General features: G+C 44.3%; 1 protein-coding gene across 1 annotated transcript; it reads right to left on the reverse strand.

Annotated features, from left to right (window-relative positions):
• On the reverse strand, nt 1-10,647 carry enpp6 (ectonucleotide pyrophosphatase/phosphodiesterase 6). Its single transcript, XM_084469588.1, has 8 exons — nt 10,316-10,647; nt 6,717-6,896; nt 5,142-5,253; nt 4,471-4,612; nt 4,170-4,349; nt 2,983-3,120; nt 2,416-2,536; nt 1-888 (listed from the first exon to the last, which is right to left on the reverse strand). Exons 1-8 carry the CDS (start codon nt 10,548-10,550, stop codon nt 677-679), a joined length of 1,320 nt encoding a protein of 439 aa, XP_084325714.1. The 5' UTR covers nt 10,551-10,647; the 3' UTR covers nt 1-676.
• Between the last annotated feature and the right edge of the window lie 5,154 nt (nt 10,648-15,801).

A 15,801-nucleotide genomic window follows, 5' to 3' on the forward strand; every position in this document is an offset into this window, starting at 1 on the left:
CATTAACCGAACAGACAAAGATATGAGAAGGTGTGTCCGTGTCATAACGTGTGAGAGCCTGCAGCTTTTCACGCTATCTAGAAATGTTGAAATTGCTTTTCAGATTTATTTTTCAATTCAATGTCAATGCTTGAAAATCTATTTTCTGTGGACGACTGCGGCAAGACGTCCCGATAAGGTTCTCTTCTGGAGGACCTTGTCTCTTGTTGGAGGGATTGAAGGCTGGAGGTCGGAGTAGAACATAGAACAGATCTAAAGGAGGGCCAGGCTGTACCTTCTCCCTCCATATCCGACTCCCTTTCCTTTTATAAGATTTCCTAGCTTTGTAGGCCATTATAGCCCTGAAAACAGATATTCACCATCTGTCATCGTCAGCACGTCCACGTGCAATCACTCTGCACCACCGGTGCACATTATCTTGAGGTGTGCGGAGGGATGGGATTCAAACCTGCAGCCTCCTGATGGAGACTGGGGCCATTCTTAGATATTACAAATGTTTGATATGCATGACAAGCGGTCGTGTCCACGACTTTAATCAGTAAAATCAGTGGTTCAATGTTTGATGTCTCTCAGTCTTCCTACACTGCTGTCATCTAAAAGTCTTTCTAGCGCGTCCCGGTCAGTCTTCTCTCCACAGCTCCTCCCCGGTGGGGGGGGCTTCTTGGCTGAGAGCCCCTCAGTGGCGGCCCACCCCCAGCAGGGCCAGCAGCAGGGCGGTCAGAAGGCTCCAGGGCAGCAGGCGGGGCGGGGTGCTGCCGCCGCTCAGCAGGTACTCTACCCGCGACCAGGAGCCGTTGTTGGGCAGTGGCGCCACGCCCGCCGTCGAGCACATGAGGTTGTAGATGTCCACGGCCCGGATGGGCGCCGCCCGCAAGCCCTTCTTGAAGTCTGAGGAGGAGGCGGAGTTAGTCTTTACTACCAGTACATTCTCTATGAGGAGGAGGCGGAGTTAGTCTTTACTACCAGTACATTCTCTATGAGGAGGAGGCGGAGTTAGTCTTTACTACCAGTACATTCTCTATGAGGAGGAGGCGGAGTTAGTCTTTACTACCAGTACATTCTCTTTCTCACTTGCCAAAAGTTGACGTTGACACTTTTTAGTATAAATATGTTGACCTTCTACCCTCTGACTTCATAAAGGCTTGATAGATATTAAGATAAGTCTAAGATATATCTAATCTATGAATTCACCCTGTATTATTTTACTTTAACACGTGTTTGTGGTGATAACCAAAATCACCACTGCTTCTGCATCCTCCACGAGTCATCCTGGATCCGAGGCAGAAAGTTTTCTAACAATGTCGCTTCACTTTTACATCATCTGTGAAAGTGGGTTTGGTTTACAACAGGTGCCACTGATGAGACGTTTTGCATCCCTTTGCTACGTCATCTGCTGGCAGACTATTTGACTTGGGGACGGGTATATTCTGTTTCTGATAAGGGATTGGCTCCGACATTGAGTTTTGACATCATTGCAATTCATATAATATAGGAGACTTCTCAGCTATCAATACGAGATGGGAGATTAGGAGGGAAGATGCTTCTGGACTTCATCTGCTCGACCAGATTGTAAGGTTGTAATCACATGAACCCTGGAGGAACTCCAGAGAACCAGGAGATGATCTCAGCACACAGCATGAGAGGTGTTCACACATACTGTGGAGACTTAGAGACTGAGTGTGCTTTAGGCGAGGGGGGGTTCAACTGGTTTCACCATTAACCGCCCTAGAAACATCACGGTTTCCAGTTAATTAATCTTTCTACGACCATCGGTTCTACGGTGAGGAAATAAAACAAACAGAAAATTGCCAGCCACACGTCATCAACACACACAGTCGTTTTGAATTCTCCAGACTTTACACTAGGGGCCTGGTAGGTTAAATACGTTATTCTAGGGGCCCGGTAGGTTAAACTTCAGACGTTACTCTAGGGGCCTGCTGGGTTAAACTACAGACATTACTCTAGGAGCCCAGTTGGTTAAACTACTGATGTTACAAGAGGGGCCCGGTAGGTTAAATACAGACTTAACTCTAGGGCCCCGGAAGGTTAAAATACAGACTTAACTCTAGGGCCCCGGAAGGTTAAACTACAGACGTTACACTAGGGGCCCGGTGAGTTAAACTACAGACGTTACACTAGGGGCCTGGTAGGTTAAACTACAGACGTTACACTAGGGGCCCGGTGAGTTAAACTACAGACGTTACACTAGGGGCCCGGTAGGTTAAACTACAGACGTTACACTAGGGGCCCGGTAGGTTAAACTACAGACGTTACACTAGGGGCCTGGTGAGTTAAACTACAGACTTTACTCTAGGGTAGGTTAAACTGAGTGGCTTTGTTCCTCATCTGTCCATCACCACTTTCAAATAAAGTCCCTGTTAAATGACACATTGCTTAATGATGAAGGTTTGTTACCAGGTCCTGTTGCCAGAAAGAAAGCCTTCATGTCATTGAAGGTGTTGTCGTAACCATGCCAACCCTTCTGCCATCCTGAGGCCCCAGTACCATTGTTCCAGTAAGGAAGAGTCGCTTTGTTCTAGAAAACAACAAATACACAAATAACAACAAAGTTGAGTGTGTGGTAATGCCTGACACACACTAGACCATTTTTCAAACTTAGAAATCATGAGAGACCATATACCTGAAGACATATTTTAATGTATTTATAGTTAACTGTGTGTAAAGCCACCATTTTGCAAACACAGAACACCACACACTGACCAATTCCATTCCTGATTCTCAGCGTTAACAAACATACTATGCTATCTTTTGTGCTTGTTTTTTTATTAACATCTTAAAGAACTACTAAAGAACATTGGACGTCATGGCGATGGCGGGAAAATGGGCTGTACATGTTGCAGTGTATGTTGGACTCCATTCTGTGAATTCAAACTCTTTAGCTTTTGCCACCATGCCACTAATGACCTCTCATGGTCTGTGTGTGTGTACGTGCGTGCGTTTGCGTGCGTGCGTGTGCGTCACCTCAGTGATGAACCAACCAGGCTCGGCCACCAGTGTCAGCGGGGGAACAAACTTCCCTCCTTTGTAGTGGAACCGCTCCGGGATGTTCTGTCTGTCGTACACTCGCATGTTAGGAACCCGACTCAGAGCGGAGAACACCTGGACGGACACACACACACACACCATGTTAATTCTCACCTTTATGTTTTTTATTACCTGCTGGAGCCTTCACTCCAAAAAGTCCCAAATGCTTTGAATGACATCAAACGAGCAGATATAGTACAGCTCAGGTTAGAGCAGATATACTATACAACTAGTAACACCTCGTGGTCTGCTGCTGTGTTGTGTTTGAGGTTGTGCATCTTGGGTCTACTTTGCCCAATACACAAGCTTGATACGTAAATAATGTCTCTTTTATCAAGATTATCAAGGTTATACGTCACTATGGACCCAAATGACAAGTCCACAGGTTCAATGCACAATATTGCATGAGTGACCTGTGACTCGCCGTTACCAGGTAACGTCCATCATACATTCTGGCCCTCAGATCTGATGTAGCCAATAGAGACGGAGGAAGCCTGCAGAGCAACACAGTCCACCAGAAGGTTACCAGAAGCTGTGTGACGTTTTGATGGTTGCCGGGGACGACCTCTGGTCTTCCAGCTCAGCGCTCCGGAGCTCAACCAAAACCAAGGTGCCCTGATCAGTGGGCTCTGTGACGTCACCTGATCAGTGGGCTCTGTGACGTCACCTGATCAGTGGGCTCTGTGACGTCACCTGATCAGTGGGTTCTGTGACGTCACCTGATCAGTGGGCTCTGTGACGTCACCTGATCAGTGGGCTCTGTGACGTCACCTGATCAGTGGGCTCTGTGACGTCACCTGATCAGTGGGCTCTGTGACGTCACCTGATCAGTGTGATCTGTAGCGTCACCTGATCAGTGGGCTCTGTGCCGTCACCTGATCAGTGGGCTCTGTGACGTCACCTGATCAGTGGGCTCTGTGACGTCATCTGATCAGTGGGCTCTGAGACGTCATCTGATCAGTGGGCTCTGTGACGTCACCTGATCAGTGGGCTCTGTGACGTCATCTGATCAGTGGGCTCTGAGACGTCATCTGATCAGTGGGCTCTGAGACGTCACCTGATCAGTGGGCTCTGAGACGTCACCTGATCAGTGGGCTCTGTGCCGGCACACACAGCGCTCTCACCTCCTGCTCCTTGTTGTGTTTGGGCCACAGGCTGACCACCACGCCTCGGTCCATCATCTTGACGATGTCAGCCATGTCGATGTGTTGGTCCAGCTCGATGACACGCTCCATCCACTGGATCGCGGTCATGCCGTGGTCAGAGAACAGCATGACGTTAAGCTTGTCCCCCAAGTCCTTCTCCTGTGGAGGAACACACCTGTCAAACACACACCTCGTACACACCAGTTCAAGTGAAAGAAAATATATAAACTTGTGCCATATTTCTGAGTGGTGAACTCAAACAACAATGTTTTGTATGAACCTTGATCTTCTTGTTCAGCATCTGCAAGGCCGTGTCCAGTTCTCGCACCGCTGTTTTGATTTGGTGTGAGTCAGGTCCAAAATGGTGGCCCTCCACGTCGATCTTCTCATAATATATTGCGGCCATCTCTGCTTTGCCTGACCTGTCAAGAGATATGAACACAGACATTACACTCTGCTTATCCTGCTCCTTATCCTAGCAGCCCTGACCTTGTAATCAGGCAGCTGAAGTTATGACTCAGTAGACATGATGATAACTTAGATTCTGATGAGACAGACTATCCAAACAAAGCCCAACAAATTTACTTTTCTTACACCACTAATTCTTGCTATTCGATTATAGCAATGCTGACCCAGACAGCAATGTAGTTTGAGTACTAGTAATGTATTCTAAGTATACTAAGTAACGTATTCTTACTAATAATACTAATACTTGTAAATGCTTTAAAAACGTAGGGACCGTGAGATGGGGTTTTAGCTTTGTTTTGATTATTTGCATTGTATTAATAATTTATTAGATTGTGTCCTCCAAACTATGACGTGAATTTAGAATTGGGGGAAGTTGACTGTAGATTAACTTAATCTAGACTATGACTGCAAGCAAAGTGCTCAATAAACTTTAATTCAACGAATGACGGTTGACCCTAAAGATGTTGAGGATGTGAAACTCACTCCAAGCTGTCGAGAGCGTCCTCGATGGAGTCAGTCAGGTTCTTTACAGAAGGGTTGTAGACGTACTCCTCACAGAAGGATGGGCGCACCCCCAGAATCTCAACCTCACAACCTGGGACACACAGAGGAAACAAACACACATTCACAACAATGTGTACGGTCTGGTCCACACGTTCTAATCCTGAAAGCCGGGCTGATGTTCCTATCCATGCGTAGAGTGGCTAAAGACAATGTGTTGTCTTATTCGACGATTGCTGTCTTTCTTACTTATGAGATACTATTGCTTGATTACTATTACTACGTAGTACTAATACTATTACATTGTTCACACCAAAAGCAAATATTTTCGCCGGCCACATGTTCGTCTGAGTTTGCTCTCGCGAGTATACAAACTTTCCTCGTGGGAGTGATTGACGCGAGTTAAGATAATATAAGATAAGCCTTTATTGTCTCCCTTAGGAGAAATTTCTCTTAGGCATTCGAGAGAGTTGTTTAGGATTCATAATATCATCTGGCGGCGCACACAGCTTTTGGCCATGATATTATATATTATACACAGGTGATGGAGAGCACACAGTCTCTCCATGTACACACAATTTGCACGTATACATATACAATCAAACTACAGTTAACATTCAGTGACACACACAGATCCATATACACACCAAAAATATTGCATGATGCCCTACACCAAAAAAAATATAGAGCCAAGATATTGCACATTCCCCCCAATAAAGCCGTAACATTAAATATTGCACAAATGTCCTACACCAAGATATTGCACATTACCCCCTATAAAGCCATAACATTTAACCAACCACACACACACACACACACACACACACACACACACACACACACACACACACACACACACACACACACACACACACACACACACACACACACACACACACACACACACACACACAGCTTTTTTCCACTCCATGGACCCTGAGCCATGCAGACGCTGACTAGTTTGTGAACAGACATACTCTTTGTGAGCCCATGGTTACTGAGAATCAAAGTGAATACCTAAGTACTTGTATGTTGTTACCTGCTCAACTCTCTCCCCTTTAATTAGAACTGGGCTGTGATCACCAACAGACCTGGGATCAAAAACCATTTCTTCTTGTTTTTTTAACGTTTGTTAGGTTGTGCCCCCCACTACATTGCACAACCTTTTCTATCTCTGACCTGAGTAAGGCTGTATCATCAGTTACTCCAGTTAAGTGTAGTACAGTTACTACATCAGTTTGATCTCGCAAATTTACTCACGACAGTAATGTTTTAATATGTCTTGTCCTATGGTCTTAGATAAAGCGGGAGGTTTAAATATATGTCTTGTCCAATGGTCTTAGATAAAGAGGAAGGTTTAAATATAGTGATTTTTCAACCGCAATAAGCCAACAAAAAGGTTTACTCCCACAAACACACAAACTCACACAAACTCTACTGGACTTGATCTCAAAGTATGAGCTTAGCCAGGTGTTGTAAAGCAGTTATTCACATGCTTTTCCGTAATGCCTTCCTTGGCTCTCTGTATGGATGTGGAACGGATCGTTTCATACGCACCGGGCCAGTAGTACATTGCCACGTTCTTGCCCTCCTTCTGCATGGTGACCCAGATTGGTTCAGACCCGTCCCACCACATGGGCAGACGGCTGTCGGGGTTGGTCCCGATGAGGAACTCCTTCATGGATACCTCGTCCCACATGTAGTTCCCGGTCATCTGATGGACATCACAGCTACGGCCTGGGGAACAAAGGTTACACACAACAGGTTGATCAGGGAAAGGCCACAGCACTGACATTAAGATCATTAGAGAGCTGCTGTCTTATTTAATGAAGGGACAAAAGGATATCTCAAACCTGAATTGATAGCATAGATCCTGGTTAGTTTGGCCAGTTCATCCATCAATATTATATCATGTTTACTGATCAGATCTGTATACATGATTTTATTTAATGATTTGTTTTTATTGATGAATTTACAGGTCAAACACAGGATGTCTTCTCCTTTACAACTCTGTGTTAAATGTTCCTTATTTATTTATCAGTAAAATAATAACTATAATAGTTAAATAATAACTATAATATATATGTATTAACCCTGTGAGGACTCCACAAGTTAACGAGTGGACCATTAGATCTAGAAATAGTGTAAACAAGTTGCTTAACAAGCGACAGGTCAGCAATAAACTCTTCAAATTGCAAACAAATACCATCTGTGTATTTTAACCTGTGTATTTCTACAGTGCCAGTCTACATGGTTGGAAACCTTTATAGACACTTTCTTGTGTTAGCCTCAGCCAGACCCCCTCCTCCAGCAATGTGATTGGTGAAGAAGTGGAATGCCCCCTTCCCCCAGAATGGAGTTTGTATGTTATTAATCCACAGACTAATCTAGAACCTTCATGACCTCCTGGCCCCATGAGGCTCTGCAGACGGCCCTGGGACGACCTCTCTGGAGGAGGGAGGTCGATACTGGCCTGAGGTTGGGGCTACTGCCTTTGTTTGCCACTTCTGAGCTGTACTGAACTTATTGTTTAATTTAGGAGAGTGATCCAAGTTGGCATGGAAATGATGAGCAAGGAAGAGCTTGGAAAGCCATCCAGGACCCGTCCAGAACAAGAACAAATCAGATTTCACAAATATTGTAGCGTGAACTTGCACCCTGGCACACAAGATGATGAACTTGTTTGTTCAGACTAAAAGTAAACAAAACCTGAGTGAGAACAGTGAGCCATAATACACTCATACATGATGATATAAATAACACAATATATAGTCACATATTGTGTTATTTTTATTCTAACTTATTTTATTGATACTGCCCAGCTTTACTTCAAATACTAACAGGTGAAGGCACCTGGTGTGTGGGTCAACATCTTTAGACAAATCACGTGTTTCACTGAACAACGCACAGGAGAAAGTGTCAGTACGGATTGTTGGTTATCGGTCAATGTTTTTCCTGGCAAAGATGCTGGGTTCTGGTACTGGCGATAGCAGCTGGCCAGCACAAGGCCTTTTGTCTCAAAACAAACAGCACAGCCATGCCTCGTCTCTATCATTACCTCCCTTCCCAACCACCGTCATAAATGTTGCACTCCCAGTTACAAAACACTAATCTGTGAGACCTTCATCACAGAGCTGTAACACGGGGTCATGACCTTTATATGGACACTGGCATGCCTACGCAGACCCGTCCTGAAGTAACTGAGCTGCACTTGTTCCCCCTAAACACCTCTAGGAAGAAGGCCTATTGGTGGAGAAGAGAAGTGACGTTGGGACGTCAGCAAAATGTATAGATGAATATGCTTTGCGTGATTGAAAATGTATCAGAAGCCCAGAGTTCCTGATCCGTTTCTCTGTAGGGCTATCAGAATTAATCGCTTGGCTGGCGGAGACAAATGTGACCCGTCTAAATCCACAACCTCAGCACATCAAGTGGGGAGACTCCCCGTCCTGCAGCGGGTCGGAGCATAATGATGGTTTGTCTCTCGCACGCACGCACAAACGCACGCTCTCATACACGCACACAAGCTCTCATGCACGTACACACACACACACATTCATCTGCAAGTGACTGGGCATTTTATACGATAACCTGGCATTTGGGCAAATTCTCTTTTCGCTTTTCATTTGCCTGTAGGTTTGAGCCAAGTATAGATTCTTTTAAGTATAAGTAGAGGTATTATAGAAGACTAAGTTAAGTAACTAAATCATCATAACAACCTGTTTCTCACGTCATCGATAAAAATGCAATATTGTGCTGTATAAGAGTCTGTGGCTAACATATGATTGAACATTGTAGACATTTTGCAGCCTTACTGAACGCTATAAAGGTCTCTCTCTCTTGCTCTCTCATTGTAATGAATATATAATCTTATATGTATATATATTGTCCCTCCTTCAGCTTGGGGCAGACGGCCATCTCCCAGCAGGGAGGACAGCATTATTGGGCAACTTATTTGAATGTTTGTAAGAAAGTCTTTCTAATAATAACTTTGATCCATGTTGTCTGGGCGTTTCCACCCCACCCTGCTGGCACGGAGCGGACTAAAGATGCTTGTACCGGCCTGTCGCCCCTCCCTGGGACTCTGAGCAGACTGAGGAGGGGAGGCTGCTTGTACCAGCCTGTCTCCCCCACCCTGGCAAATGACACGGCATTTTGCTCTGAACTTTGTTTTTTCATATATAATAACATATATATATATATATAAACTAAATAATATATAATTTCGTTTTTGACTATTATTTCTCTCTTTTTTTCCAAACACACTCCAGACAAACTTGCTGGACCAAAGGGTTTGATTTGATTCAAAGTAAAGGACAATTCCGGTATATTCAACATTGAGCCCCCTTTCTGGATGAAATAGAGTGGTTGACACAGAAATTTTGACTATTGGTCCCGTCTCGGGTATTTGGCTCATTTCGAATCGCCCCTGACTCATCATTGCTCGTTGGCCGGAAACGGAAAGGGGGGCTGTTTACGTTTGGTTGTAGTCTTTTCGCTTGGTTCGTCTCAACAGTAGGGCTAGAATCGAGCGGAAAGACTACAACCAAATGTAAACAGCCCCCTTTTCGTTCCCGGCCAATGAGAAATGAGTCTTCCAACAGAAATCAATGGCAAAATGCGAAAAATGTGCAATAGAACCCGACAGAAACTGTATTTCGCTACGATACTTGATTTGGAACATCAACGAACACCACTTACCACTCGGTGAGTTGCACATTTCTGAAAACGAACGCTAAGGGTTGTTTTAAGGACAGGTTTGTGAATGCCCGTCGCCAGCCATTCTGAAGCAGGCAGATTCGAAATGAGCCAAATACCCGAGACAGGAGCAATAACAAATGTCGGTGTCAACCACTCTATTTCATCCTATACAAACCAGAAAGGGGGCTCAATGTTCAAAATACCAGAATTATCCTTTAACATCAGTGGTGAAATGTTCCGTCTTCCACCATCCATCCCAGCTCTGCAGAACATCCAGAAGCTGCTGTCTGCGTCTCATTGAGCGATGTAGTCTGATGCAGACTCGGTTATAAAGTCTCCTATGACGTCCTGCTAACTTTAGATCTCCACACACACACGCACACGCACACGCGCACGCGCACACGCACACACGCACACGCACACGCACACACGCACACGCACACACACCTATCTACCTGTCATCAACGAGTAGTAATTAGGGTAGGACAGGCTCGGGAACTCGGGGGTGACGTAGTCCACCTTCACCCCGGTCTCCACCAGCTCCCTGAACCCCGGTAGGCCGCTCAGCTCGTCCATGTAGTCGAACCGGAATCCGTCGATCAGGAACACGAGCAGCGGGCGACCCCCGAGGCAGACCCGACCCCCCAGGAACAGGACCAGGAGCAGCGGGCGCAGCGACGCGGCGCACATGTCTCCGTGATGCGACCCCCCCGGTGATGATAATAACGGTGAATGAGGTATGTTGAATATATGGGATCAGATGTTCCTCTGGTCCTCTGATGTCTAGAACAGCGGACCTCTGATCTGTGTAAAGGGGGCGTGCCGCGTCTCACTTTATTGTGCTTCTTATTCGTTTCGACGACCAATCAGGTGGCTGGAGGTGGGGTTTAACTCTGATTTGAATCGATTGGCTGACAGCGAACAGAAGCACTCAGACTTCTTCCAACCCCCAGTCCGAGGACCCGTAAAAAATATATATTAGTTAATAATAGTTTATTGAAGTCTCAGGTGCCTTTTCTTGTGTTTCTCTTATATATAGTATATATTTATATAGTATATATCTTATATATAGTTATATATTTTATTGCATTGTTGAAGGGAGCCTGACACTCACGCATTTATTGCTGTTGCTTTAATTGTTGTGAATATGACAAATAAACCATCTTGAAAAACAGCCACATCCTTTGTTTAAAAAGGATGCATCTTAAAATGAAGGCATTAAAACTGACTACCGGTCCTCCAAATTTTTTTATGAATATGCTGGTCCTTGGAACAAAAAAGGTTGGGAACCCCTGCCCTACATGAGCGTGGGATCCAGTTCCATTAGGTTCACCTGCAATCTTAAATCAGAGGTGTTAAAATCAATAGTGATGGCTCGTTCACGAACGAATCAGTTCGAACGAACGACTCTTTAACATGAACGAACCGACCTGATTCCCCGTTTCAGTTTATCTCGTTCATATCATTCGTTCGCCGAGACTCAGCTCCCAGCTCCACCCACTAGTCGCTGACTCGCGAGTCGCCGTTCGTTCACTGACTGTGTTTAGCAGTGAAGACTCAAGGACTGAGAAGTCATGAGAGCCAACCGGGCAACAACATCCAGATTCCGTGAACATGAACATCCGTAACATGAAGCGCTCCTCAGCTAAAAGGAACTTAGTTAATGTTGTGTTGATTGATGACCGTTTGCACCATTGCACGATCGTGATTCGTTTGAGAATGAAAACGAGGGAGGAGCTGAATCTGACCGACTCGGTAACTGACAATCATGATTCACCGCTACCGGAAATGTGAACAAACAAACAAACAAACAAACGACTCTTCTTGGCGAACTGATGCAAACTGATTCATTCAAACGAATCATGAAATCCACCACTAAAAATCAACACAACATGTGATATTTTTAAGACACCCCTTCTAAAGGGCTGATTATGGTTCCACGTTGACGGACCACGCAGACGCTTCGACACAGTCATAAACCTGTTTGGTTCTGTGTCTGGTTTTATGGCGCGTTCGCATCGCTGGGAATTATGGGGGAAACATTTTCGCGACGTTGGAAAGTTCTTGTGAATGACACCTCATGATGATTCTACTTCCGTTCTGCAACTGGGGCCACATTTTGATAACAGTTGCCCAGTTGGTGACGTATGCTTTATAGGGGTGGGCATTGTCAAAAATGTAACGATTCGATAGTATTGCGATATTTAGGCCACGATTCAATATTATTGCGATTCAATTCTGTGATATATTGCGATTCATGTTTCCCATATTATTCAAAGTCATTACAAAAAATGAGGAAAATAAGACTGATCAACTCACTTCAAATGTCACATTTAATTCTGTGAACAATTTTTGGGAAGCGCAGGCCCTTGCGGTGGATGCAGGGAGGGTCCGCAAGGACGTAATTGGTCCGTAAACCCTCTTGTGTTGCGTCGACGTGGAACCATAATCAGCCTTTAAGACTATGCTTTTCCCCTCTGCAGTGCAGGAATTAAGAGGCAAAAGTAAACATTTTAAATATCATCCATATGGCAACGGAGAAATAGTGAGTCACAAATGGGAAAAGGGGAACTGATGTGGAGTATGGAGTCTTCAAACACATAAACCACATCCACAACGGCATCTCCCTGGACGCTGCACTGACATAACCATGCTGTCAGATCAGCTTGACAGATCACCAATTGTTCCAAATGCTGATGAACTCATGACCTACGCCTCCCAGAGCCACTGTAGTGGGGACAATCCACGTGTTGATTAGTCTTCTCTTAGTTTTGCTGTCCCATGTTGTGTTATCCAGCACATCTGTCCCTTTGAAAACTGCAACTGTGTTCAGGGCTCACTGCTGGAGAGGAGACTGGTCTATGAATACATTCAATAGGTCAATTATACAACCTTTGTGTGCTTCTTTGCAGTCCAATGCAGACACGTTTTTTTTAAATTGTTCCAGTATTGAGAGAAAGTGCTTCAGCCAGAATTAATTGAGATTTGAAAATATATAAAATAATCGCCCTATAAAAACAATCATTAAATATAGTTGCAATCAACCATGAATGGGTCCTACGGTATGACAGACCGTATGACTGTTTGACTATGGTGGTGACCTAATGAATACATGATGGTAGACATTATTTGATGTCATGCCATGTTTCACAGAATGATTGGTCGAGGTTGGTCTTGAACCACCGACCTCATGGTCATGAATCTGACGAAATACCACTACATTGTATGAACATGTGGACTCCAAAGGGGCAGATCAGAGTATATTTTGAGAACTAGAAGTCTTCTGTATGTGGAGTTATGGTGATGTGGCATTGGTATGCCTTAAAAACTGGTTTTCCGGAAGTTAACATATCAAAACAGTCACCAACCATGTTTCTAAAGCATATTGTGTGAAAATCCACTGTCAAAATGTACGTTTGCGAAATTACGTATGCACCAGTTTAAGGCCAAGCCTGCCTTGGAGAGAGGCTGTGATTCAGAAAGGCAACTTCAAACAAATGCATCCAATTTCTATTTTCAGATCTAGACAATTTGGCATGGGTATACTATGGAGTCTCCTCTTAGTAGCCACGACAGCGGAGCCTGTGTTTCTGATTGCCTTATTGTTATGAATGTCACACCATAAAGTCCCACAGTCACCTGGTACATGTGTGACAAGTTTGCAGCTTTTACCACTTTTGGCACAAAAGCAGTTTATGTGTGGGTGTTCAGTTGAGTTGTAGCCTTTGCATTAAGTCAAAACGGTCTGACCGTATGGGTTGCGATTTGAAAGTTGTTCATCATGACAAATAGTGCATGTATAACAAGTTTCATGCATAATAGCACCACCTAGCTTCACATTCAAAAATGAACAAAACTATCTTCTAAATATATATATATATGTATATTTAGAAGATAGTTTTGTTCATTTTTGAATGTGAAATAAATAGGCTACAATCTTCAATCTTTTGAAGTTGCGAGTTTTTGAATATATATATATATACTATTAAACAAATAAACCATTATAAGCAACGAGTGAACTTAAATAGTGAACTTGAATAAGCGATCGAAATACCACCACCTCTTTCCCTTGACATTTAGTTTTCAACTGACATATGCGACAGATGTAATTAAGGCAACTTGGTGACCAAGGGTGCTTAATAGTGGTGGATTTCATGATTTGTTTGAATGAATCAGTTCGCGTCGGTCAGTTCACCAAGAAGAGTCGTTCGTTCGTTTGTTCGCACTTCCGGTAGCGGTGAATCATGATTCTCAGTCACTGAGTCAGTCAGACTCGGCTCCTCCCTCATTCTTGTTCAAACGAATTGCGAATGCACGTTCTCAGCCGAGTCGGTCAGACTCAGCTCCTCCCTCGTTCTCATTTTCAAACGAATCACGATCGTGCAATGGTGCAAACGGTCATCAATCCACACAACATTAACTAAGTTCCTTTTAGCTGGGGAGTGCTTCATGTTCGGAATCGCCATGTTTTTGCCCGGCTGGCTCTCGTGACTTCTCAGTCCTCACCGCTAAACACAGTCGGTGAACGAACGGCGACTTGCAAGTTAGCGACTAGTGGGTGGAGCTGGGAGTCGAGTCTCGGCGAATGAACGATATGAACGACGATGAACGAGAGTGGCAAGTCAGGTCGGTTTGTTCATTTTAAAGAGTCCTTCGTTCGAACTGAGCCACCACTAGTGCTTAACTCAAAATCCGTGGTGGCCTCCATAACTGACAGTGATATTGATCTTTTAGATGTAGCCTATTGGTATTTACCTCAAAAACACATTTAGCTAAAAGCAAGGTGACTTCTTCAGACTTGCGAGCTGTCAAATCGAATCGATCGTATGCAGTTTGCTCACATAGCCTAGTGGTGTGGTGGTGAAGTGCAGTCATGCTGCGTTCATGAGCGTAGGCTACGGTCTACGTCCCGTATAGTGGCCTATATTTTAATTTAACGTCTTTAATGGTAAGAGACCGCACAGGGATGGATAATGAGTGTTGTTTAAGATTAAATTACAATGACACATGGCAGACACCGTCAGATAAGTGGTGGCTGCCGGTCTTTCAAAGAGGGGAAGCTCATTTTCAGCCTAAATCATATAAATTGTAAATTTATGTATATGTAAATTATGCTCTCTGTTCCTTTTCAAGGAAATACTCTGTGACCCCGTCATACCAACTAGCTGTCTTTTCCAGTGACTTGACCAGTGTCCTCTCAATGGCCAGCAGAGCTAGGCTGCTTAAACGGCCTTGGCCCATTGTGTTACGGGTGTAGGACTTGAACCGCTTTAAACAGGAGAAGCTCCTTTATACACATGCAGATGTAGCTCCAATTGTTGCCACTAATGAGAACAGTATGTAAAGCTGAGGCATTGCACTGTCCAACTCGATGTCTTTAAGGAACACCAAGAAATCACACAGCTTTCCCCTGTCACGCTGCAAGTGCTGATCTGAACACAGGAATTGAAGTTCAGACCTCAGGCTCCCTGAATCAAAATGATGACCAACTACCAAAACGATATTAAACTCGAACAAGGAATTGTGTGTATAAGTATATGAAATGTATGATGTAAATTGTCTAGCAATTTCGCCAAGCAAATATCATGAAATAGGTTGCATTTTCTCTTTCGACTTGCAAAATCTGCGGTGGACTAAAGGTGGATTTATACTACTCCGTAAAGTGCTGTACGTAGACACGGAGAGCCCTCTCCGTTGACAGAGAGCCTGTTGAAGACCCTCTCTATAGCTCTACGTGTGCATCCAATATTTTTTAACTATCCGTCGAGGCAACGGAGATGGCAAGGGCTGTGATCGGTCCTTTAACAAAATCATTTCCTGGTTTGACTTTGCACCTTATTTACTTTGTACATTGTTTACTGGTCCCTTCCAGTCTCCAATCATGTCCTCAGACAATCTGATTGCAGCCCCTCGGTCCACTCCTTCCGGTTCTCTGGATAGC

This window comes from Micromesistius poutassou, assembly GCF_964030765.1.
Source record: "Micromesistius poutassou genome assembly, chromosome: 6".
In the NCBI taxonomy this organism is placed as follows: Eukaryota; Metazoa; Chordata; class Actinopteri; order Gadiformes; family Gadidae; genus Micromesistius; species Micromesistius poutassou.

Coding starts and splice junctions, on each gene's coding strand:
- enpp6 (XM_084469588.1), bottom strand. CDS start 10,550: ATGTGCGCCGCGTCGCTGCGCCCGCTGCTCCTGGTCCTGTTCCTGGGG. Junction 4,350..4,470: donor TGCTGAACAAGAAGATCAAG/GTTCATACAAAA, acceptor GTTCCTCCACAG/GAGAAGGACTTGGGGGACAA. Junction 3,121..4,169: donor AACACAACAAGGAGCAGGAG/GTGAGAGCGCTG, acceptor GTGTCCGTCCAG/GTGTTCTCCGCTCTGAGTCG.